Below are 25929 nucleotides of genomic sequence, written 5' to 3'. Positions count from 1 at the left end.
AGAGGTGGTGTTCTTGTGGCCCCTCCTGAGCAGCTGCTTGTTTTGTGAAGGTGTCGAGAAGGAGGTGGTGGAGGAGGACTGCTGCAAACACGAACGCAGGAAGGCGACTCATCACTCCTGCAGTGCCTGTAGCTGAAAATCAGGTGTGTCACCTCGTTTCCTGCAGGTAGAGAGATAGAAATGCTGTAGCGAAGACTTCAAAGTAAGAAATTAAGAGATAAGATATGTAATGGCTCACACCTGGGCAGGTTCTCTCGTCAGGTGAAGCGCGTGCTCCATTATCGTCTCATTGACTGCGGAATTATTTCTACAACAATTTAAAGTGACTTTTTTGTATTTGTTGGCTGAGACGCGAGCTTGCAGACGTGTTTGTGTTCTCACACCTGTGAAACCAACAATCAGAGAGCTTTACTTCGACGGGCTTTAAACCTTCACAATAATTCAGAACTTTAGCCTCAAACAGCTGAATAAACTTCATGTGGGTTAAGTTTTATTTTGGTGGCCTGTATGAACTGAGTGGAAGGCTGCATGAAGTGATGACGATGACAATATGGCACAAACAAAATTTGAAGTAATTTGAGGTACCGAGAGCTCATGTTTGCCTTTTTTACAGAGTTTAATGCAGTTTTTGTCATTGTTGCACAAGATGAGTTGTTTGACTTCCTTCATGTAACAAACTGCACACACCCAGCTGCTATGTCTGTCTGCAGGGCACAAAATTGGAGAGCAGACACCAAAGAGGACAAAGAGCAGTGCAGCAGCACATGAAATTTTTTTTTAAAAATTGTATGAAGGGCATATCTTGCAAAAACCGGTTGCTGATCATAATCAATTCTTCCTCTTTTGTAATTAAACTTCACTGTGACCACAAAATCAGCCAAGGTCCTGCAGAAAAAAATGCCATCTCACCCTCAGTGTCAGTCAGCTCTCTGCCTGTTACACAAAGTGAAATGCAAAACATCTTCGGCTTAAAGTTGACTTTTCTGTTTTGACCTGTTTTTCACTCGTCCATCTACATCTTCCAGCCACGATCGTTTCACATATCAAACATCTTGTGACTGCAGTCACATTTTAAACAATTCTCAACAACATCTCCTCCTCAGTCTGTCACCCCACCGGCCTCGTATCACCAGCCAGGCTTCAGACGACAGGACTCGTGTTCTGTGTTAGGTAAGAGCCACAGAAGCCCGGATAAAGCCGGGATTGACTTGCGGCCAAGAACAAAAGAGAGCAGGCGAGTGGAGGAGATGCTGAAAACGTGATGAAGAACACTAGAGAGGTGGATTAAACGGGCCCTTGCAGACAATAGGAGAGCATGTGCTGTGTTTGAGGGTGGATCTGTTTCCAGATGTGGTCAAGCTTCATCCCGACCTCAGCGGAGGTTCACCAGGACACGGCTTACGATAGCTAATGTTTGGATTTTAATTATAAAAGGAACAGAGAATACTGAAGTAGCTCATTTTGTTATTTTGTTCCACCGTGTCAAAATGTGCAAAGGCACTGTGTGCAACTTCCTGAGGAAGTTGGCCTGTTGGTGGCTTCATCAAAAAAGCCGCATGCATGTGAATCTAAAAAGTTTAGAATAAAAGACTTTAGCCGTCATAGCTTAGCTTCACGCACACGACGCTCTGCAGGATTTCAGTCCTGAATTAAAGCAGAGGAAATGTCAGTGTGTTCCTCTTCCTCCCCCACTTATCTTCAAGACTTTGAGCACATAATGAACTTAGGAGAGACACAGATGACACCTTGTCCACTGATCCCTTTTATCCCTCAGTCTAAGCGCACTCGCACACTCTATCTGTGCCTTTATCTCTGCACAAAAACAAACACACACACCGCTCTGCTGTTTTTTGCATCATCCACCCTCTGATCCAAGAGACGTCGGCTCCTCTGAATGAGTCTCAGCATCGAGGGTGTGCAGGCTGCGCTCATGATGAACGCTCTTACAGCCCAACTTATCATTTCAGGATCATTCGATAAAACCGACCTGCATTTATATCCTTAATCGGTGAAGGATGGTGTTGATGTGTGGAAAACTTTATCTTCTACCTACAGTATCTACACTGAGTCTGATGTTTTGAGTTCTTTCCCGACCTCTCTGCTTGGAGTTCAGTCATTTCTGGCCTGCGTGATGCAGCTGAAACATTGGTTTTCTAATGTTTGATTTTTCTAATATGACTTCAGGAAGGGGAAATGTTCCACTAGCTTAAGTCATCTAAAGGCTTTGAACATCAGGGGTGAGAACTGGTTCCAAATAGTTTGATCTATGAGAAGCTTATCATCTCCTTTTATCAGTGCTGGTTTGTCTCTTTTGTGCAACAAAGTGGAGTTGTTGCACGCTTCAGTCACAGACGTGCCTTTTTCTTGACAGAAAATGAAACGGTTGTTTAGTGGGCACGACTCAAAGCTCTAAGCTGTAAGTAAAAGATTATATGTTCATCTGAACAAACTCTTTTAATGGGGGGAAAAACTGGCTGTCAATAACTTTAATTTGCATTCACCATGTGCAAATTTTCTTGGCAAGGTCACATCCAGTTGATTATTTATTTAGGTTTTTAATGTCTTTCAGGGCATTTCTTTTTCTTTCTGCAGCCCCGAGTACTTCTCCAGGGTGTGGCTGGGGAATAATCACATTTCTCCACCTGTCCAGACTTGCTCTGACATTCCTTTCTACCACTCTGAGTGCAAAAGCGTCCGTCCACAGACCTCCGTCAGGCTTTTTACATATAGGCTCTACACAGAGCAGCATAGCTGCACATTTATCACCTGTGCTGGAACAGAGGGTCACGGATGATGAGCAGGAGTCGGGAATTTGTGGAATTCTGTGTAATGAGTTGGTGAGGAAGGAATGCGGGCCTGATGGGGAACAAAAGATGGACAGGTAGAAAAATAAAAGCAGTCGTAGAACAGAGCACAGCTGAAAAGAGATTAATCATTTTGTCTGACTGCGATGAGCCTCAGGTCAATAATGTGATCCTGACATTAGTATCTGGGTTGATTGGCTGTCCCAGCTCTGGTTTAAAGTTAAAGGTGGTTGCAGGAAAAGAGGCTACATGGTCATAATGACACTGCGGGGAACAGCTGCAGAGCAGATGTCCAAACCTGTGGTGCAGTTCTCATCATCTTCAAAAAGAACACAAACGCACACACATAAGATGAGGTAGCACAGTCCTCAGTATTGGTGGTCTGATCTGAATCATTAATCTGAATATTTTTATTTACTCAGAGTTATCTCATTTGTGTCTTTAATTCAGTTACAACACAAAAGAGACAACAGGAAGGATGACGTGCAACAAAGCTGCCACTGTGAACACACTGCGTTCAGTGTCGTAAGCCTGCCTTTATGTAGAAATCTTTCAATGAATCAAACGTGCACAGTCACTTCGATGGTCTTAAATCTTGCACAACAATAAATGGAGTTTTTTGTACAGGCTGTGTAGATGACTTGGACTCATGAGTCATCTGCATTTTAAATTGTATTTTTGCCTCGACTGTGGTTTTGAGGTTGGTAAACTCTGCAGAGTCTCTGGGAGCTTGTGATTCGAGACTCAAGAGTTTGTTCGCTGTACCTGCAAGAAATTCTGTCAAAATAATCCAGCGCATCATATCTCTAGCCCTTAATCTCACAGAAACGGCTGCTGTAAAGTAATGTGCGTACCCCTCTGTAAGGAGGTATTTTTAATTCTCACAGAAAGTTATTTTTTTAATTTATTTTTTGCCCCAATAATTTCAGTGCTCTTGTCTGTAAAATGTGAAAGATCAGACTGTCACAGTGTTTTGATATTTGTTAAAATCCTCTTGTTCTGTTTGTTTTGTTTTTTAAAAGCTACCATGACTGATGCAGACAAGTTCCTGTATGGGGACCGCAGTGCGCTGACCGACCCTCTGGCTCAGGCCGACTGGGCCACCAAGAAGCTGGTGTGGGTCCCCAGTGAGAAGATGGGTTTTGAGGCCGGCTCCATCAAAGAGGAGAAGGGAGACGAGTGCATGGTGGAGCTGACGGACTCTGGCAAGAAGGTGAAACTGAAGAATCAACAAGCCTGTGTTGCAGTGTGTACTTTTTACTGTCCCAGCCTTGTTCAGCAAGCCTGACTCTGCTTCTGTTAATCTCAGGTGAAATTCAACAAGGATGACATTCAGAAGATGAACCCACCCAAATTCAACAAGGTGGAGGACATGGCGGAGCTCACCTGCCTGAACGAGGCCTCTGTGCTGCACAACCTCAAGGAGAGATACTACTCCGGGCTCATCTATGTGAGTGGGCAGGGATCTGTTTTTGTTGCATTTTAATGTCGCCGATCTTCCTGAAATCGATGTTGCTGCTGCTCCTCGTCGACTGATTGGTCTCGTGTTGTCTCTCGCGCAGACGTACTCCGGCCTTTTCTGCGTTGTGATCAACCCGTACAAACACCTGCCCATCTACAGCGAGGAGATCGTGAACATGTACAAGGGCAAGAAGAGGCACGAGATGCCCCCTCACATCTACGCCATCACAGACACGGCCTACAGGAGCATGATGCAGGGTAAGGCAGCTGTAAAATTAGTTTTAAACGCGTCCATACTCCATCAGGTCAATGATGTACCGTACAAAGATGTAATTAGAAATTTATTGGCATGCTTAAGGAAAAAATGTTTAAAATGTCACACACTTCACCTTAGTTTCTGATCTGGAGTCTCATCTTTCTCTTTTACAGATCGTGAAGATCAGTCCATCCTCTGCACGCAAGTCTTTCTCTTTTTTTGTTCATTTTTTTTTGTTTTTGCAAAAACAAATTACAATCATTGCATCATCCCCCCCCCCCCCCCCCTTGTTTGCGCTACTTTTTTTTTCTTTTTCTTTTTTTTCTTCCTTGTAGCGGAAAGTTTGACATCATGCATTATATCCAGTGCCTAATATTTAGTCTAGGAGTTTCATTTTCAGAGCAAAACTTTAAGCTTTTTTTTTTCTTTTTTTTTTTTTAAATTTGATGTCTCAGTTTTTAGAAGTGTGTCCTCCTTCATGCTAACACTGTAGTAAAGCTTAAGGAGGTCTTCCATTAGACACTTGACTAAATTATTTGATTGTTCTAGACTCCAAAGGCCATAAAAACACTGTCATTACCTCAGTTGATGGTGCACCTGTCAAGACTTCGTGAAATAAAACAAAGCACATGACACACAGAAGCAGAGCGTGGAAAAGTCCACCCCACAGTCACTGGGGTTTGTGGGCATTAGTTTATTCACAGCTGTCTTAAAGTCTGAAGCAAACACCACCACACCGGGTTTGGTATCTGTATGAGGTGTGTAGTGGTATGTCATGTTGGAGTCTTCATCAATGTGATGCTGACAAGACAAAGAACACTGCATGTTCAGATGTAACTTTGCAACAGATGTTATTTTCTCCTGGCAGACCTTCCACACAGCCGTATTTGTTCAGTCTTTTTCTAACTATACTGTTGTGAACTTTAATATTTCAAGTGGTGCGCGGTCTGACTTTGGAGTGGCTCTCCTGGGAAGATTGTCAGTTTTGAATGCTTTGTTTGGAAATGACCGTATAACCCCACGCTGACAGGCAGCAGCATCTGATTCTCTAAAATCGCTGCTGATGTCTTTCCTCGTCGTCACCACAATGACTCGTATCTGAATGCGTCAGACCTGCAAACCCTCGAAACTTCTGCTTTTACAGAGGCGATCAACACTCGCTGATGATCGGTCAATAAAGTGCATTTAAATAGCGGCACCTGGCTGCTACTTACAATCTTAATTCCTGTACAAGCAGCAAAGGTGTGCTTTAGTTTTTCACACACTGCTTCTGCATTTTGGCTTAGTTTTTATTAAATAAATGTCTTATGCCTTAAGGTTATGCTGATATAAATCCATAGACTTCCATCATATATCACTTTAACCTCAAACTGCATCAGTATTTACTTAAATTTCTGCAAATTGATATTTTTCTGTCTTGTTGTTGCTTTTACGTCAGTTATCAGTTCTAAATTAATCATAATGCATGTGTGTAAATCTCTCTGCTGCAGTGGGGAGTCAGGAGCAGGAAAAACAGAAAACACCAAGAAAGTCATTCAGTATCTTGCTCATGTCGCCTCATCCTTCAAGTCCAAAAAAGACCAGGTTAGTAAATCATCGTCGCTTCCTTTTGCACAAACGTTGAATTACCTGGTCCTCCCTCCCCTCTTCTGACATCAAGTATCAGTAGATTTCCTTGTTAGTCCATCTGTTTAACGTGATTTACTCGAGGAAGCTGTGTGCGACCGCATTCCTATTTCAGGCCTCGACGTGCCCGCCTCACCTCTGCGGCGGCTCCAGCTGAAGCAGAACGCAGATGTGTTTGTGCACGTGTGTGTTCATGTACTATTCATGTTAAATGTAGGTTATTCAGCAGGACCGGACACGAGCTGCTTAATTAATCATTTCTTGAGTCACCAGGTGACAGCAGGTTTCCTCTGCAGTCATGTAATACTTGCACTGAAGATGGCATCAAATATGTTCAACTTTCTTTTCTTTTTTTTTTCTACTTTTTCTCCAGGGCTCTGCTGTGTTGTCACATGTGAGTTCATTTATGACCTCCATAAATGTCCACTTAAGTTTTCTCTACTAACCAATTTTGTTTTCTTCACATTGAAGAAAATGCATTCAAGATTACACAAAACTAACCATTATAATGGCTTCAAAGGAGCAGCTTGGGGAAATGTGCTTTCTGGCTGAGGAAAGACCATTTGTATCTTCATTAAGATCAAGCAGTTAGCTTTGGAAAAAGACTTAAAGCATGTGGAAACTGCAAACCCACAAAACATGTTATTTCATCTTAGTTTCAGCTGTATGACAACACAATTTTACCAAGCAGGAATGCACAAAACTTCCCATTTAAAAACAGCACTTTCCATATTTTGTATTTATAGTTGGCTGTGTACAGGGTGTAAAATGATAAGATTAAGATTAGTAACTTCCAATCGAGGCCACTCTGATGGTTTCAACTGAATATTATTTTACAAATTTGAGTTTTATTGATTACATTTTTAATTAACCAGATGTTTATGATCAACAACTCAGCAATTTGTTCCAAAAACTTAAAGCAAATTTTAAAAAACCTAATCCACAAAGGCCAATAACTTTTTCTTTTCGCTCCTTCCAGTGCTGCACTTTCTCACTGATTCTCGTTATATTTGGGTTCAGTTTTTGCCTAATGATAAAGACTGCTACACTGCAAAAATAAAAATTTCATTCACATTAAAGAATCTGTGGTTTGAGGAAATAAAGGGAAACGAGACAAACATTTCCCACTCCACCCAGCAGCAGTTTTTTTTTTTTTTTTTTTTTTTTTTTTTTTTTTTTTAAAAACTCTCTCTCTGTTTGCTCAGTTGTTGCGATTTGTCATTGTTGTGTGACTGTATACAGATTGTTGGAATCTACCTGCATTTCCTTTTGGGGTTTTTGACTAACCTGCATGTGTGCTGCTTGTGATCCCTTGTTTGTGCATGCATGGACAGAAAATCTTACAGGGATTTTGTGCTTGAGCGGGCTTGCTGTGCAGTGGGAATGTGTGCTGGAATGTGCAGGAGTGTGTGTAATAATGCCTTTTCCTGAGGGTGTTGTTTTAATTGTGCAGACACAATTGTTTATAATAAAGTAAATAAGTTGCTGCACACTTGTTTTCCACTCGCTAGCCACAGAGCTGCAGGAAAAGTGGTCTAAACTTGCGCTTGCTTAACCAGCGTCCATCTGAGTGTCACATTAAACCACTAAATCCAACTGTGTTGTGGCTCCGACTTCTCTCTGTCAGGGGGAACTGGAGAAGCAGCTGCTGCAAGCAAACCCGATCCTGGAGGCCTTTGGCAACGCAAAGACTGTAAAGAATGACAACTCCTCAAGATTTGTAAGAGCTGCTCTTTTTCTATTTTCTTTAAATTTTCAAAACAAGCTTTGAAAAGGGTTCAAACAGCAAAAGCTACCAACTTTTTCTGCCTAGCATGTGTGACGCAACAACACTTGACACTTAGGATGAATGCAAAAGTGCTTGAAATGAAGGCATCTGGACTTCTGTCTGTAGTTCTTAAAGATGTTTCTCCTCTGATCCAGGAGGTCTTTTCAGTTTTTAAAAACTGATGGAGAGTCACAGATAATTAACGCAAGTTAGATACCAAGTCCTGAGAGTTGCCGATCCACCCACCCTGTAAACATTCAAGTCATTAAGGGTCACATGAGCCAAGGTGTGAGTGGGGAAGAGATTTCAAGACTCCGTCGTAGATCTGAGAGCTGCTGTTCAGTGATGCTCATTCACAGTGGACCTAGATGGCCTCATTCACTCCTTTGAAACAGTGTAATGTGTGAACGTCGTTCATTTCAAGCACTTAAACTACTGCAACCCGGATGACCGGGAAATCGGTAGACACAACCAGGGTTTTTAAATCTTTTCAGTCATAAACTCAGGACACATTTTGGGAGAATCACATTGACATTTAAGAGTCACGTTTTGTTTTTTTTGTTTTTTTTTTTAAATGTGGTGCACATCAGTTTTTTTTTTTAAAGTTTTATTGTCACATGGGCAGTAAAGACACTTATTTCTGTCCGATAAAATTATTCCCTCCAAAACACCAAATCCCCAAATAAACATGCATAACCAAAACAAATAATTAAAAAAAACCCTCCAATAGTGTAGTTTTCTTTTTGTTTTGTTTTTTGTAGTTGTATTTCTTAAATAGTACTTACAATAGAAATATCAACTTTGAAAGAATCTGAGCTACAAAAGGTTATCTACATGTTTATACAACTACCAGGAAATGGTCCACCTTGGATCTCACACTGGTGAAAGATGCTGCCTGAGTAGAAGTTCCTGCTGTTTGGTCCAAATGTGTTGATTATTTTCAGACAAAGTCTATAAAAGTTTGGTGAAAATTGACTTAATGTCTTTTTGTGGTGGATTTATAAAAAAATCTTTTTCAGGGAAAATTCATCAGGATCAACTTTGATGTCAATGGTTACATCGTTGGAGCCAACATTGAAACTTGTATCCTTTTAAAACTTGATTTCTTCTGGCCTAATCTGAAAAAGAGCTAATGTTCCCGTGAACTCTTACACCTCTTTCCCAGGGGCGGCATTGACGGTGAGCCAAGCGGGGCACTGACCACCCTCACAAATGTAAAAATTCTGGAGGCGTCTCTGCTCTTTGCCAAACCTTGCACCTGTTAAGTTCTGATTTATGCATCAAAAGTAGTCTGGACATTTGGCCTTCCTGTAAGAAAAGGACTGAAGTTCAGATAAAGTGATGAATAAAATCTGAGGGCTTCAAAGGTGCCAAACAGATTAAATTAATCACTTTACCATGAACTGTTTTTTTTTCTTATAGATGACGCTGTGCTGCTGCTCTTCCTTTTGATGTTTTGTCCTTGATTGAATTGTCAGATCTTTTGGAGAAGTCTCGAGCTGTGAGACAAGCTAAAGACGAGAGGGGCTTCCACATCTTCTACTACATGCTGACGGGAGCCGGGGAGAAGCTGCGCTGTGAGCACTGAAACCCTTTTCTCTGAATGTAATGAGAGGCTGCACAGAGCCAAGTCACTGTGCCAGCCCTGCCAGCTGCATGTGCTTTAAATTTTTAATCACTGCAATCTATGAAGAACTCATAGTAATGCATCAGAAATGGCCGACTTGGGCCGCGATGATGGAGCTTCACTTTTTCTTCACTCCGTCGTTACAGCCACTGCGACTGCAGAGCTCTGTTTGCGGTTGAGCCAATGCAAGGCCCAAATCTTCAGCTTTACAGAAATAAAATGAAGAGTACTTGGTGAATAAATCTGTCTCTCCTTCTCGTTATTATCCAGCGGAGTTGTGTTTGGAGGATTACAGCAAGTACCGTTTCCTGTCCAACGGACATGTGACCATTCCTGGACAGCAGGACAAAGACCTGTACGCCGAAACCATGGAGGCCTTTAACATCATGAGCATCCCAGATGAAGAAATAACTGGTACTTATAATTTTGTTTATTTTAACTATCGGTTAGTCTGCAAGTTAATTTTGTGACTAATTGATTTTAATAATGCTTTTTAAGGTTTTCCACACACGTCTTACCTGGTGGTGGTGTTGTGGGTTTTTTTGTTTTGTTTCTCAAATCTCACATTTTTAGGCATTTATTTTAAATTCCAAAGAAATGCTATTTTATGTTTAAATAAGATGGGTGACAAGTTCAAGAAAAGACTTTAATGCATGTGATTTGGTGTGACATCACCATGATGCTGTTGCACAAACTTGGGAAAGGCTAGAAAAGCTTTGGGAAGTTGGGTTAAGTCGTGTATAGAGTAGACATACTACTTATACAACTCAAGGTTAATTTTAGTCTGAACAACCTTACACCGTGGACTCCTACACCATTCAGTTGTTGCGGGCTGGGTCGACCTGATGTGTCTCGGGAGGTGGACGTCAGGTTATGTGTAAGGTTACAGCGCAGGGTTTAAAAATTGCGTTCTAGTTATGCCTTTGATTTCCCAGATAAGTCCGAATATCTTTTGGGTGTTTTTAATTTGCGAGGTGACCAGACATGCTGACATTGACTTTTGTTTCTTGGTCAGGCCTGTTGAAGCTGGTGTCTGCCGTGCTGCAGTTGGGGAACATGACTTTCAAAAAGGAGCGCAACTCTGACCAGGCCTCCTTGCCCGATGACACCGGTATACGCATTTACACACACCATCATCGTCTTGTCCTCTATGCGTGCCTTCAGCTGCATGCCATTTCATTCACGCATCAACCTTTGCATGCTCCAATATGATACCCATGTTTCACCCCCAGCTGCTCAGAAAGTGTGCCACCTACTCGGCATCAATGTGACCGACTTCACACGAGCCATCTTGTCTCCAAGAATCAAGGTCTGAAAATCTGTGATTGTTGTCGTGTCATGTCATTTTAGGAACACATTTCATCCACATGTGTCCTGTTCCTTTCTCCAGGTTGGTAGGGACTATGTGCAGAAGGCCCAGACTCAGGAGCAGGCCGAGTTTGCAGTCGAGGCTCTGGCCAAAGCCTCCTACGAGAGGATGTTCCGCTGGCTGGTCATGAGAATCAATAAGGCCTTGGATAAGACCAAGAGGCAGGGAGCCTCTTTCATTGGTATCTTGGATATCGCTGGGTTTGAGATCTTTGAGGTACATTTAGACTTAAATATTGTCTGTTTGATTTTGCATCCTGCAGAGAGAGGAGAGGGACAGTTCAATTAAAATAATACAAGCACATGAGTTTAAATACCAGGGATCCACCAGCCGAAACAAGGGACAATCAACTTCTGTAACATGATAGCAGTGAGAGTGAAAGGGAAGGTTTACAAGTTGAAGATGCTCAGATTTTCATCGGGGGTGAGCAGAACAGTCAAGATTACAAATGAGTTCGTCAGAGAGGGAGAGCCCAGGCTGAGTGGTTTGGACACAGAGATGAGGGATGGTGAATATACTGGACAAAAGGATGTTAAAGATGGAGCAGCCAGGTAGGAGAAAAGGAGGAGGACCACACAAAAGCTTCATGGATGTAGGGAGGGACATGCAGAGGGTTGGGAGTAGGAGAGGATCTGCAGTGGTGAGCCTTAAAGGGAGCAGCCGAAAGATTTAACTTGTGTATATACTTCTATACTACACCAGGTTTAGCAATTCAAACTGTGTAACCTCATGATTTTTCAGCATAAATATTATAAATGTAAATTATTTAAAAAATAATCAGTTTATTTCTACAAGGGAAAAATGTTTTATTTTCCATTTACTGAAACGACTCTGTCCTTTGTGGGGGTTTTTTTTCTTTTTTTCCTTTTTCCCCCTGCAGCTGAACTCGTTTGAGCAGCTCTGCATCAACTACACCAACGAGAAGCTGCAGCAGCTCTTCAACCACACCATGTTCATCCTGGAGCAGGAGGAGTACCAGAGGGAGGGCATCGAGTGGAGCTTCATAGACTTTGGCCTCGACCTGCAGCCCTGCATCGACCTCATTGAAAAACCTGTATGTTAGCTTATAGTTGTCATTCCTCCTCCGGCAGTAACTGTCTTAACCTGGAGCGACGCCTCTGATTAATTACGTGTGTTCTGCAGAAATTTCCGCTTACGTTCTTCACAGCAAACAGTTGTGCAATAATTGTGGCATGGAAACCAAACTTCATGATTAAGTGGATTCCTCTGAGGTGTGTGTGTGTTTGTGTGTGTGTGTGTGTGTGTGTGTGTTACAGGCCAGTCCTCCTGGTATCCTGGCCCTGCTGGATGAAGAGTGCTGGTTCCCCAAAGCCACTGACAAGTCGTTTGTGGAGAAGGTGTCTCAGGAGCAGGGCTCACACCCCAAGTTCCAGAAACCCAAAAAACTCAAGGATGATGCAGATTTCTGCATCATTCACTATGCTGGAAAGGTCAGATGTGAAATCATTTTAATTTAGTCTTAATTAGTATTAATTTTAATAAATAAATGATACACAACAACATTTTTAGTAGTAGTAACTGAAATCTTATAAATTCTGTTCCTGAACCTGTAAATAAGCCTTGAAATCACTGTTGCTGTATTATCTCACAAGTATACAAACTACTTTGGGAGTGATGTATTATAAGTTTACTTTGTCCATGTATTTCCGGCTCCTTACTACTTTGCTATTCTTAAATGATGAGTGTAATTTTCAGATACTCTAACGCTGTATTTGAGTCAGATGACGGTCACTTTGATGTTTCTTCCAGTTTTTGAAAGGGAGTTTTTCCTTCCCACCGTCGCAGAGTGTTTTCTCGTAGATCATCTGATTATTTGGCTTTTTTTCTTTTTTTTTTTTTTTTTCCCCTGTTGCAACACAAAGCACCTTTAGGCAACTGTAACTTGGGGATTTATAAATAAAACGGAAAAATATTAAGGTCACAACTTGAGTAATGTACTTTCTACGTGCCACTAGATGGCAGCAAAATGACAGCCCACACAGCATTCATCCATCAGTGTATTTTCTGAACCGCTTATCCAGTTCAGGGTCGTGGAATACAAAAACACGTTTACCAGGTGCATGATTTATTCATTGCAGCAAAGCATCAGGTTCTATATAAAATGGGGCATTTGAAGCACAAACTTAAAAATAAGGCCGAGGTTGCTGATCATCCTGTGTTTTACATCCGTCTCCTGCAGGTGGACTACAAGGCAAACGCATGGCTGATGAAGAACATGGATCCTCTGAATGAGTGTGTGGCCACTTTGCTCAACCAGTCTACAGACAAGTTTACCTCTGACTTGTGGAGAGATGGTAGGTCATGTGACTGACTTTATCTGTGTATCCAAGAGGCCCAGTTCTTTGAGTGTGAGGCATAAAAATTTAGATTCACTAGTGTCAGCACCATTAAGAGCCAAGTCACACAATGATCAACACAGCTGAACTCAGTTGTGCTCTGTGCATCTTAACAGTGGATCGTATCGTCGGCCTGGATAAGGTGGCAGGAATGTCGGACTCTGCGCAGGGTGCGTTCAAAACTCGAAAGGGTATGTTCCGCACCGTGGGTCAGCTTTACAAGGAGCAGCTGACTAACCTCATGACCACCCTTAGAAACACCAACCCCAATTTTGTCCGCTGCATCATCCCGAACCACGAGAAGAAGGTACTGAATAAACAAACTGATGCCACACTCGATGAATTTCTCAGCACTGCAGGTGCAGATAGACTGTTGCATCAGTCACGTGTCGTGATTAAAACTGATCATGTGCATCTGCCAACTTGAGCCTGTTTATCTGAACCGTGAAACTGACAGCATTTCTAGGATTAATAGACGGAACACATGAATCCATCTTTTCAATCGTTTCTTCCTCCAGGCTGGGAAACTGGAAGCTCACCTGGTTCTGGACCAGCTCAGGTGTAACGGAGTCTTGGAGGGGATTCGGATCTGCAGACAGGGCTTCCCCAACCGCATCGTCTTCCAGGAGTTCAGACAGAGGTAGGTTTTTTGTTTGTTTTTTTTGTTTTTTACAAAAAAAACAAACCCAAAACAGCAGATTGTGTTTTTTTTTTTTTTTTTTTTTTTTGTTGTTTTTTTTTTTTTCTGTCATCTTTTTTTAATTTTTTTTTTTATACATTTATATAAGAGGTTTAGGCTCATTTTTTCCCACTGCTAAATAAACTCTCCCATGAGGGCATTTCATACAAGAATGATGGGCTGTTATTTAAATTGTATTCATTCTTTAAATGCTGTAAATGTTGATATCCTAATTAAACCACCTCAGTGTCTAAGTAGAACAACAGCAGTCCGAATGCTAAATAATCTCCAAATTATTTTCTCATTAACTTGAGGCAACAACTTGATTTTTATTTATTTAATGTGCAATTGGGGAAAATATCTCCCCTTTAGGAAATGGTTATATTAATTTATCTTGCAGTGCAAAAACTAAAAATGTAAACTAGAGCAAACCACACATCTGGTCAAATCTACATACAAATCCTTATTCTTAGTTTTCTTGCAAATAAACAAACTGAACCAGTCTCACAACATACGTAGGTCACAAACTTGAAAATAAATGATCTACATTCGATTTTAATCAGAAGTGTTCAGGATGTCCCATTTAGTTCTGCACACTCAACACGTCAAGTACACAACACTTTGTTGTGTACACTTTATTTTGGGGGGGGGTTTCCAAACAGGAAAGGACAGAAAAAACAGCCTATTTGTTCCATTACATGGATTTGATTTTACAGATTAGTTTTGACCCTGAAAGTGTCAGCCTTTTTATCTGCTAATTGATTTAATGGTGATCTTCTCTCCCAGGTATGAAATCCTCACTCCTACCGCTATTCCAAAGGGATTTATGGACGGCAAGCAAGCCTGTGTGCTCATGGTAAGAACAACACAATCAATAGATCAGCTGTAGAAGCTTTCAATTTATCATAAGAGCAAGAGGACTCATCACAAGTCTTGTTTTGTTTCACTGAAACACTTCCCTGTTCTGCTTGTCAGATCAAAGCCCTGGAGCTCGACTCAAACCTGTTCCGCATCGGTCAGAGCAAAGTGTTCTTCAGGGCTGGAGTCCTGGCCCACCTGGAGGAGGAGAGGGACATAAAGATCACTGATGTGATCATCAGCTTCCAGGCCTGGTGCAGAGGATATGTGGCCCGCAAGTATGAGACATCAGCTATTTTATTTTATTTCAGCTAGCACCTTTGCACATGGGCAACATTGGAGCATGCTGTGATTTCTTACTCAGTTCTCATAATCTGGTCTGCAGGGTAATCTTTATTTGTTATTCTAATTATAGAGCGTTCACCAAGAGGCAGCAGCAGCTGACAGCCATGAGGGTTATCCAGCGAAACTGTGCCGCCTATCTCAAACTAAGGAACTGGCAGTGGTGGAGACTTTTCACCAAGGTAACAGACGAATATTGGGTTTTGTTTTTTTTGTTTTTTTTTTTTTCATGGGTGGGGTTAGAGATATGACTTGGGACAAATGTAAGCAGACCAGATTGATTGGTTTCAAGGCCACTCCTTGTGTGACAAATGACATTAATTATTTTAGAAAACTTAAAGTTTAATTAATTAAATTAGTTAATTAGTTTTAAGAGTTTACCTGAACTTGCCAAACTGTCTCCAATCAGGTTTTGTTATTTTAGTGTTGGTATGTTCACTCTTTTTGCTTTCAGTTTCTCTTGAGTGCCATTTAACCACTTTTTTTTTTTTTTTTTTTTTTCCCCCTTCTCCCCTCCTCCAGGTGAAGCCTCTGCTGCAGGTGAGTCGGCAGGAGGAGGAGATGCTGGCCAAGGAAGAGGAGCTGATTAAGGTGAAGGAGAAACAAGAGAAGGCTGAGGAGCTGATCAAAGAATATGAGGCCAAGCAGCAACAGGTAAGAATCACATATTAACCTTTTTGATCAGTTAAATTTTCTCTTGTGTGAATGTGACAAAGTTTAAACTGAGAACATAAAAAAAATTCATAACACACATGTCACAATGAGAAGTCTTCTGAAGCTTGGAGATTTAACCTTTGTTCTCCTCTGGTAGCTGAATGCAGAGAAATCGGCTCTTCAAGAGCAGCTTCAGGCTGAGACGGACCTCTGTGCCGAGGCTGAGGAGGTGCGATCCCGTCTGACCATCAAGAAGCAGGAGCTGGAGGAAATCCTCCACGACATGGAGTCTCGCCTGGAGGAAGAGGAGGAGAGGGTCGTTCAGATGCAAAATGAGAGAAAAAAGATGCAGCAGAACATCACGGTCTGTAACGTCCTGGCGACGGGCTTTAAGAGAAATCAAAATGTTCTTTTGGAAAGGTTATTAATATCATTTATTTGTATTTATTGGTTCATACAGGAGCTTGAACAGCAGCTGGATGAGGAGGAAGCAGCCAGGCAGAAGCTCCAGATGGAGAAAGTGACTACAGATGCCAAGCTGAAGAAACTCGAGGAGGGCATGATGGTGCTGGATGACCAGAACAACAAGCTTAACAAGGTGTTGTACATCATGCTAACATCCCCATACTGATGATTTCACAATACAAAGAATATTTCTTTAACCCTGAAATATTCCAGCAGAATAACAACAATTTAAATGTTCATATGTTTTATACATTTTTACCTCAGGAGAAAAAACTGCTGGAGGAGAGGGTTTCCGAGTTCACCACAAACCTTGCTGAGGAGGAAGAGAAGTCCAAAAGCTTGCAGAAACTCAAGAATAAACATGAAGCCATGATCACAGATTTGGAGGGCAAGTGTTTATCATTGAGGTTGTTTTTGAATCTACTGTGAGTCGATTGCAGTTTTTCCTACTTTATTTTTTTCTTCTTAATGCAGAACGTCTGAGAAAAGAGGAGAAGGTGCGCCAGGAGTTGGAGAAGAACCGACGTAAACTTGAGGGAGACTCGACTGAGCTCCATGACCAGATTGCAGACCTGCAGGCCCAGATTGCTGAACTCAGAGCTCAGCTGGCCAAAAAAGAGGAGGAACTCCTGGCTGCACTTGCTAGGTTAGTCCAATACTTACTTCATTTAGGGTAGGGTTACCCTAACCCTAACTAACAAAAGGAAGACTGGCTTTGTTTTATTAACTCTTTCTGCCTAACCGCCAGGATTGAGGAAGAATCTGCAGCCAAGAACACGGCCCAGAAGAAGATAAGAGAGCTTGAGGCCCAGATCTCAGAGCTCCAGGAGGACCTGGAGATGGAGAGGCAGGCACGGTCCAAGTCTGAGAAACAACGGCGAGACCTCGGAGAGGAGCTGGAGGCACTCAAGACTGAGCTGGAGGACACTTTGGATACCACTGCAGCACAGCAGGAGCTGAGGTGACAGTCAGGCTTGCATAGATGTGACCCAACAATTTATTGGAAAATGAGATGACCGATTCCTTTCAAGTTCTGGACCTTAAGTCTGTTTATGTTTACTTGAACAATACAAGTCTGTATGTTAGGAGATTCAAGACTAAGATAGCCCTTCATCAGTTACTGAATGTAAACGAACTGTTTGAGATTTGTGCTCCTGGTCATTTATTTCCTCCTCCTGTCCATGCAGGAGCAAGCGTGAAAGTGAGGTTGCCCAGCTGAAGAAGACACTCGAGGATGAGGCCAAGGCTCATGAGCAGCAGATGGCCGATATGAGGCAAAAACACAGTCAGGCATTCGATGAGCTCAACGAACAGCTGGAGCAGGCCAAAAAGGTTATTTAAAAACTGGTCAGAAGATGGAGGTGTCAGCAGTCATCTTAAAAAAAAATAAAAAAATAAAAAATAAAAATGATGTTTGTTGCTCCTGCAGAACAAAGCATCAGTGGAGAAAACAAAGCATGCCCTGGAGAGCGAGTTGAATGAGCTGCAGATCGAGCTGAAGACTCTGACTCAAGGTAAGGGGGACTCGGAAAACCGTCGCAAGAAGGCTGAAACCCAGGTTCAAGAACTGCAGGTCAAACATGGAGAAAGTGAGCGCCAGCGGAAGGAGCTCGCCGACAAGATAACAAAGATGCAGGTATGACTAGTCATCTGGCAGGGGTGATTTAAGGGGTAGAAGGTTGATTTAACTGCTTGTACAGGGGGAGGATGTAGCTGCAAGTGAATTGTTATTTAATGGACTTCTTTTTTTTTTTTTTTTTTTTTTTTTTTTTTTTCCTCCTTCTTTCATCATATCTAGTCAGAGTTGGACAATGCAAACAGCCTTTTGAGTGCAGCAGAGGGCAAGAACATCAAATCCAGCAAGGACCTTTCTTCAGTGGAGTCTCAGCTGCAGGATGCACAGGTGAAAATGCCAAAATTCATTATTACTTCTAATGAAAAGGGTTTATTTTTTTTAGTTTATATGCTATAAAACTTGGCTACACATATTATATTCAAGGACAGAAAATGCAGAAATAATAATTTCATGTTACTTTTTTGTATAAAGAAAAAGATTTTTAATAAAAGTAATTCAGGGTGGACATCACTGGTCGAAGTCCTGAGCAAACCAGTAATAAGTTATTGTACTTTTTGGATTATATTGTTCTATTTCCTTCACTGAACAGGAGCTGCTTCAAGAGGAGACTCGTCAGAAGCTCTCCCTCTCCACACGCCTGAGGCAGCTGGAGGAGGAGCAGAACAGCCTGCGGGAGATGCTGGAGGAGGGGGAGGAAAACAAGAAGAACGTGGAGAAGCAGGTTTCCACTCTGCAGACCCAGGTCGGTCCACAATGCAATACAACACAGCAGCCAATAGAGATCTTCTCCTCTGCTGTAACCTTGATTCAGTTACCACAGATCAAGAACGTCTACAAATGTTTCTTTTTCCCCTGCCTCAGTTGGCGGACATGAAGAAGAAGCTGGAACACGAGGCCTCGTCGTTCGAGGGGGCCGAGGAGAACCGCAAGAAAATCCAGCGGGAGTTGGAGAGCATGACACTGCAGCTGGAGGAAAAGACGGCAGCATATGACAAACTGGACAAGACAAAAACCCGTTTACAGCAGGAGCTGGATGACCTCATGGTGGACCAGGACCATCTGAGGCAGATCGTGTCCAACCTGGAGAAAAAGCAGAAAAAGTTTGATCAGGTATCAAAGGGCCATAAGAGCAGACTGTTTCCTACTGTCCTAGTGAGATGTGATTAGTGGTTATATTTCTTTCTTTAATATGCATATAAAGTCGGATTGTTGTTGTGTATGAAGGATTGTTTGCTCAACACAGTAACGGAGAAAGTAAAGAACCGAGACGTTGACAAAAAGTCATGTACCTCTCACACATAATCGATTTTAAAATATTACGGGTGTGGTAGAGTAACCTGATTTCTCAGCCACTTGAGTTGGAGAAGAAAGTGGATCTTTTGCTTCACAAATGAAGCATTTTATTTCTGCTGTTCTTCTCCTGTTAGATGCTGGCAGAGGAAAAAAGTATTTCTACTCGGTACGCTGAGGAACGCGACAAGGCTGAGGCTGAAGCCAGAGAGAAGGAGACACGAGCACTGAATCTGGCTCGTGAGCTGGAGACCATGACGACCCTGAAGGACGAGTTGGACCGAACCAACAAACAGTTCAAAGCTGAGATGGAAGACTTGGTCTCGTCCAAAGACGACGTCGGCAAGAATGTAAGACTGTGCCGGCGTCCTTTACTTGTCCCAGCAGAAGTTGGTCATGAGCAACACTTTACTCAAAATCTGTTTATCAATGCAAACTGCTCACCTTCAGGTTCATGACCTGGAGAAATCCAAGCGTGCCATGGAGCAGCAGCTGGAGGAGATGAAAATCCAGCTGGAGGAGCTCGAGGATGAGCTGCAGCTCACAGAAGATGCCAAGCTACGTCTGGAGGTCAACCTGCAGGCCATGAAGACCCAGTTTGAGCGAGACCTGCAGGCCAGAGACGAGCAGGGAGAAGAGAGGAGGAAGCAGCTTGTTAAACAGGTTCCACAGAGAATTTACAAACATATTATGGCAAGCAGAGGAATCTTTACAAGAAAGCACCACACAGGGATTGAGCTCGCTGTTTGACCCCCAAGCTGGTAGGGGGAGCTCCTTATTAAACACTTGCTTGTGCTACACAAAACAGCTTAACCGAACTCACTTATGGTACTGCATCTAAACAGCAGCACATGTCCCAAGGCATGATGGGAGAACTCTCTTAGCTCCCCCAACACGTCACAAAATAATTACTTTCCAGATATATAATATTTGGCTGTGCCATGATTTCTTTCTTACCCGTTTTAACCTCGAAGGTGCGAGAGATGGAGGTTGAGCTGGAGGATGAGCGCAGGCAGCGCGCTCTAGCCCTCTCATCTAAGAAGAAACTGGAGACGGACCTGGCCGACCTCGAAGCCCAGATCGATGCTGCCAACAAGGGACGCGATGACGCCCTCAAACAGCTGAAAAAACTCCAGGTAAAATATGCAAGCATGCATCCATAAACACAACACAGAATGTAATACAGAGACTTGTCACTCTAAAATTAGACTATTATACACTTACAGATGCCATAAAACCAATTACCACCCATTGTCATAGTTTTTAATTTTTTGTAAAATGAGCTGACAGCCTGTATTTAAAGGTTCACCTTAAATACATTTCATGTCCACACTCCAGGCCCAAATGAAAGATATAATGAGAGAGCTGGATGAGCTTCGTTTGTCCAGAGATGAAGCTGTCAATGAAGCCAAAGAGAGTGAGAAGAAGCTCAAGACCTTGGAGGCGTCTATGCTGCACTCCCAGGAGGTATGGAGATGAAATGGCGATTACAGAGTGATGTAACTGTGTGAGAAAATTAGCCAACATAACTGATATTTAAGAGCTAGACGCTTCTTGCAAAGCTTCCTCAGTGATGACTTTATGTATCCCAGTCTGCTTTTCTGGAGTCAGAACTCTAGAATGGGTCTTCATTTAATGCAAATGATGACTCTGAGAACATTTTCAATGTGTTGCAATCTTACTGTTTACATGTAACTCTGTAGTATGTTTCACTTGTGCCTAATATTTCCTCCAGGAACTGTCCGCTGCAGAAAAACTCAAGAGACAGGCTCAGACCGAGAGGGATGAGCTCCAGGATGAGCTGAACGGCAACAACACCAAGATGTATGAATGAAATCCTGGCGTGTGTGTGTGTGTGTGTGTGTGTGTGTGTGTGTGTGTGTGTGTGTGATCACGAATGGTAAAATTAAATATGGAAAATCAGATTTCAGGAACAACTTTGAATCTTACTTATGCCTGCACAGGCTACAAGTTTCTCTCGGGACACTATCACATTAAGCGTCACCTTCTCTCTTCCTCATTTGTTTGCAGTTCTCAGCTGACTGATGAGAAGCGAAGGCTGGAGGCTCGTATAGCCGAGCTCGAAGGGGAACTCGAGGAGGAACAGCTCAACACTGAAATGGTCAATGATCGCCTGAGGAGAAGCACACAGCAGGTAGACACCTGTTGATTGTTAACATCTTATTTTATAAGTAGGGCAAATATTTAATGTTAAGTGTTTCTAATGGTCATCAGTTATCACAGAAATAAAGTGAACACTTTAGTTGAGTAGGTTTAAGAATACATAAAACCGGTTTAAAAAAAAAAAAAAAGGGGGGGTTGCCTTTCATGAGTCTGCCACAATATCAATCATCAGAATACTTTATTAATCCCGAAGAAAATTATGTGGGTTACAGTTGCTCCAAGATGGTAACAGTGACAGACTAAACTATTTAAACAATTCAATATGTTAAGAACAGCACTAATATATACAAATCACTTAATTATAAACATCAAGAATTTACAGAGGTGATTATAAATAAATATCAAGAATATTATAGGCAGAATGTATGACATTTGACTCTAACCTGTGAACTTTGTCATTTGCTACTTTACTGTAGAGTGTGTGCCAAAAGGGTGTAACTATTGCAGTGTGTTAGATGGAGGAGTCTTACAGGGAGATGGCTACAGGCAGGAATGATTTCCTGTGTCGTTCAGTGGGGCTTTTTGTAATCTCAGTCTCTCGCTGAACGTGCTCCTGTGATTAGCCAGCGCGTCATAGAGTGGGTGGGAGGTATTCAGCATTGTCTTATCTTGGACAACATCCGCCTCTCAGACACCACCCCGAGGGAGTCCAGCTCCATCCCTATAATATTACTGGCCTTTTTGGTCACTTTATTGAGTCTGTTGGCATCTGTGACCCTCAACCTGCTCCCCCAGCATGCAACAGCATTGACCACAGCTGACTCGTAAAAAATCCGGAGCATTTCCAACAGATGTTGAAGGACCTCAGCCGCCCCAAAAAATAAAGATGCTGGCCTTTCCTGTAAAGTGCAGTGGTGTTTTTAACCCAGTCCAGTTTATTGTCTATGTATACTCAAAGGTATTTTTAGTTCTCCACAATGTCCACAGACTGAGACCCAACATGAACAGTTTATGAAAGACTCCACAACATTCACGAAACTCCAGCGTTTACCTCAACATTTTAAAACCTGCCTAACCTGGTTGGTAATTTTGCAGTTGTTGTGAAAAGTTGGTTGTTATGCAAGTTTATTCATCTGTAAAGTGTTTAGAAAAACTGAGTTTGAATTGTTGAATTGCATCTAACTTTAACTATGAAGGCACTGGATTGGTTACAGAATATGGCATGTGGTTATCAGCAGTACGGTAACTCTCCTGTGTGTCTGACACAAGGTCGATCAGCTGACCTCAGACGTGAGCACAGAGCGCAGCAACTCCCAGCAGCTGGAGGGCGCTCGCTCACAGCTGGATCGCCAGAACAAGGAGCTGAAACTGAAGCTGCAGGAGCTTGAAGGAACCATCAAGTCCAAGTACAAGTTCACCATCACCAGCCTAGAGGCCAAGATTGCCCAGTTGGAAGAACAGCTCGACACAGAGTCAAAGTGAGGGGCGATGAAATGGACCGTTTGTTTTATATACTGCATTGGCTTTCCTACTGCAACATATCTCTCGTTTACTGCAGGGAGCGTCAGCAGGCCTCCAGGCTGACGAGACGCACAGAGAAGAAGCTGAAAGAGGTGCTGGTACAGATTGAAGACGAGAGGCGCAACATGGATCAGTACAAAGATCAGGTTAACCCAATCACGCTTTACTTGTAATTTCAAAGTTATTCAAGGACTAAGACATCCTGATATTTAAGCCTGATTCCTTGCTAATGTGCTTGTTCCCACACTGACTGTTCTCCGCAGGCTGAAAAGGCAAATAGCCGAATGCGTCAGCTGAAACGTCAGCTAGAGGAATCGGAGGAGGAGTTGACAAGAGCCAATGCCTACCGCAGGAAGCTGCAGAGGGAGCTGGATGATGCAACTGAGTCAGCAGACTCGATGAACCGTGAGGTCTCCTCTCTGAAGAGCAAGCTTAGGTAGTGGCATTTGTCGGGGAACTCATGTTTTTTGTTTTGTTTTGTTTTTTACATGAAAATTCTTTTGTTTCCAAAAAGGAAATTTGTTTTATATTCCATGTTGCCGACAGTACAGACATTATAATGACCACGTGCATTCAAAGCACAAAATCTACATTGATTGTAGGCATGGCTGCTGCACTAACTCGATGTCCACCATCCTGTAGGCTGCTATTAAGAACCTTGAAACTTTAAACTTGCAATATGCAGAGTGTCAGAACAAGTCCAGGATATGAGATGTGTAAAACACAATTCTCCTGGACTGTTTAAAACAAATGGTTAGTAATGACAGTGTGTTCGGGTTAACAGCTGAGCAGCGCTCGCCCCATTGAGGCGACATTTGACGACCTTGCTGAACACTTAATGATGAGTTTTGACACCTCAGTATAGATTAGTAAAAAGGCCCATTAGAATAGTTTCCTAGGTTTTACAAGGGTAGCTGAATAGGCAGAGACCACCCTCACTAACTTCTGATGCAAACCCAGTTGTGTTCTGCAAGTCCTGAAATATGACACAGACCGCTCAGTTCTTTAAGGGGTAAAGAATTAAAAGCCGTCAAAAGCAGCTGAATTTACAGAATGTCATTTAAAGGAAGCCTGCTACGTTATGCATTATGGGAAAGTGTACAATTGAGGATTTTCTTAAAGCTTGAGGCAATCAGGACTAAAGTACAAAGTGAAGGATGCCCAAAATCCAAAAGTGCTACACTTGTGTTTTAATGGTTTTTCCTTTTTCTTAAGGCGTGGAGATGTGTCTCACACTCTGCGACATAACCTGAATCGTATTGGGGACAGCGACGATGATAGCGGACTCCCGAGTGAATCATCTGAACGTGCAGCTGAGTGAAAAGCAGGACGAGAAGCCAGGAGGGAAATTCGGACCACAAAAATAATGCATATAAATGTAACCTTGCATCCCCTCCCTCCCCTCATCCTGCTTTAAGTGTAATGCATTTCTATTTGGCCAAATCTTACTCATGTCAGCAAATGTTTTCTATGAAAGCTTTACATAAACTTTCTTAGTATATTTTTCTACTTAACGTGTATGTCATGACACATATCACTGTTTAAACAAACCTTCCAGTTTATCTGAGATGGAGGTTGATGTGTTGATTTAAATGGGGGGGGGGGGAGAAAAAAACGTTGTCACTTTGTGCTAGTTTTGGACACTCTGGGAGTTTTTGTGCTTCACACTGTGCTGGTGTCAGTATAACGTTGGTACTGTATGCCCTTCCTCACTCTGTTAATACCTCAGCCAGATTGCACAATCCCAACTCAAACACGACTGAAATGTTCAGATCTTTAAGTGGAATGCAGTAATATAGGTGGTTAGCCCCCACGCACTGGCTTTATACTTTACTGGTGTTGGGTCATCATGTATTGGATCTGTCTCCTGTTTTGTGCTATGCTTTGCAGCTGAAATGGTTTCTATTGGCACATTAGTTTCTACCTGCTGAACTTGCCCTATTTTAGGTAAATACCTGCCACTGTATTAATCAAGAAATTACAGGACACCGATGCCAATATTGTAAGGCTGTTCTACATTTTATAAAATGCCTTAAATGAAATAAATGGAGAATAAATGCATCTGAATCTTGTGTCTTGTGAGATTATTCACTTTGAGCTGTAGTTGATTCAGAGTTGGCCTTTGGGCTGCTTTCTGTAATCATGTGTCCACTTTATAATGACTGAAAGGTTCTGTGGGACAAGCTGCAGATTATAAAACTTGAAATCTTGGGGTTTCCAAATTGTTCCCTCTGTTATGGTGTGTGTGTGTGTGTGTGTGTGTGTTGTGGTTTTGTTTTGTTTTTTCTGGGCAAAATGTTGTGCAACTTCATGTTGGGTACTCAAAGTACCCAAAGGAGCAGTTGCAAAGCTTCAGGGAAGACGTTATTTTGGCCAACCATGCTCACGTTTCACTGTTGTGGCCTTCAGCACAAAATCAGACGTGCACAGCTATGTTGCTGTGGTGACCCCTTGTGAAAACGGAGGCTGCCAAAAGTAGTTTACTTTCATTTAAACTTGCCACAAGTGGTTTGATCAATTATAATTTTGTAATAATGCTTCTTGGTAATACATGTTATGCTATTGGAAATCCTTTGTCAAATATATCTCGACCATGGCTCGTCTCAACACGTCACTACCTTTTTCTCTAAACAGCTCAATCAGAGCTGTCCCTCTGGTATACTCAGCAAGTGGTGATTATTCTAAACCTATAATAATGAAAGAAAATATCAAATAAACCTTGTTGATGTTGCAATGTTCATCTTCTGTGGAACAGCAGCGCCATCTTGAGGCTATTGTCAGAAATACAGAAACTTACATTTTACAGTGCATGCATGTCCTGGTTTGTGCTCTAAAATAAAAACTTGGAGATATTCAAATTATCTATGTTTAAATAATTCTAATATTTAAACATTTAAGTTTAAAATCGGCAAACTGTTTTTATACGTAAAGGATACGTTCTGCTATAGCAAAACGGCCGAAATACAATTATAGCCAAATAAAAGTGACTGTGACAGAAATAGATAAATAAATGATAAATCACTGTAAGCAGATAAACTCAATTATGTAGAAAAAGTCAAATAAAGGATCTCAATAAGAAAAAAAAAAAAAGATGGATATCTGCCACACTAACCTCGATACATAACATGTTTGACAATACACGCACACACATA

General features: G+C 42.0%; 1 protein-coding gene across 1 annotated transcript; it reads left to right on the top strand.

Annotated features, from left to right (window-relative positions):
• On the top strand, positions 1 to 24377 carry LOC308396078 (myosin-9-like). The gene is made up of 43 exons (XM_080881139.1): positions 1 to 143; positions 3827 to 4017; positions 4114 to 4254; positions 4367 to 4523; positions 4695 to 4722; positions 6012 to 6105; positions 6521 to 6541; positions 7775 to 7867; positions 8935 to 8998; positions 9394 to 9492; positions 9813 to 9956; positions 10558 to 10653; positions 10775 to 10851; positions 10933 to 11127; positions 11792 to 11965; positions 12189 to 12362; positions 13112 to 13226; positions 13385 to 13575; positions 13787 to 13908; positions 14734 to 14803; positions 14923 to 15083; positions 15221 to 15329; positions 15670 to 15801; positions 15959 to 16165; positions 16262 to 16399; positions 16531 to 16654; positions 16741 to 16912; positions 17015 to 17227; positions 17454 to 17598; positions 17696 to 17902; positions 18065 to 18169; positions 18432 to 18584; positions 18704 to 18952; positions 19270 to 19482; positions 19583 to 19795; positions 20107 to 20268; positions 20471 to 20599; positions 20868 to 20956; positions 21164 to 21287; positions 22526 to 22734; positions 22815 to 22923; positions 23041 to 23213; positions 23993 to 24377. Exons 2-43 carry the CDS (start codon positions 3832 to 3834, stop codon positions 24096 to 24098), a joined length of 5883 nt encoding a protein of 1960 aa, XP_080737265.1. The 5' UTR covers positions 1 to 143; positions 3827 to 3831; the 3' UTR covers positions 24099 to 24377.
• Positions 24378 to 25929: the final 1552 nt, after the last annotated feature.

Source organism: Rhamphochromis sp. 'chilingali' (genome assembly GCF_963969265.1).
Source record: "Rhamphochromis sp. 'chilingali' genome assembly, chromosome: 4".
NCBI classification, from domain to species: domain Eukaryota; kingdom Metazoa; phylum Chordata; class Actinopteri; order Cichliformes; family Cichlidae; genus Rhamphochromis; species Rhamphochromis sp. 'chilingali'.
This window is presented reverse-complemented; position numbering and strand designations above follow the sequence as displayed.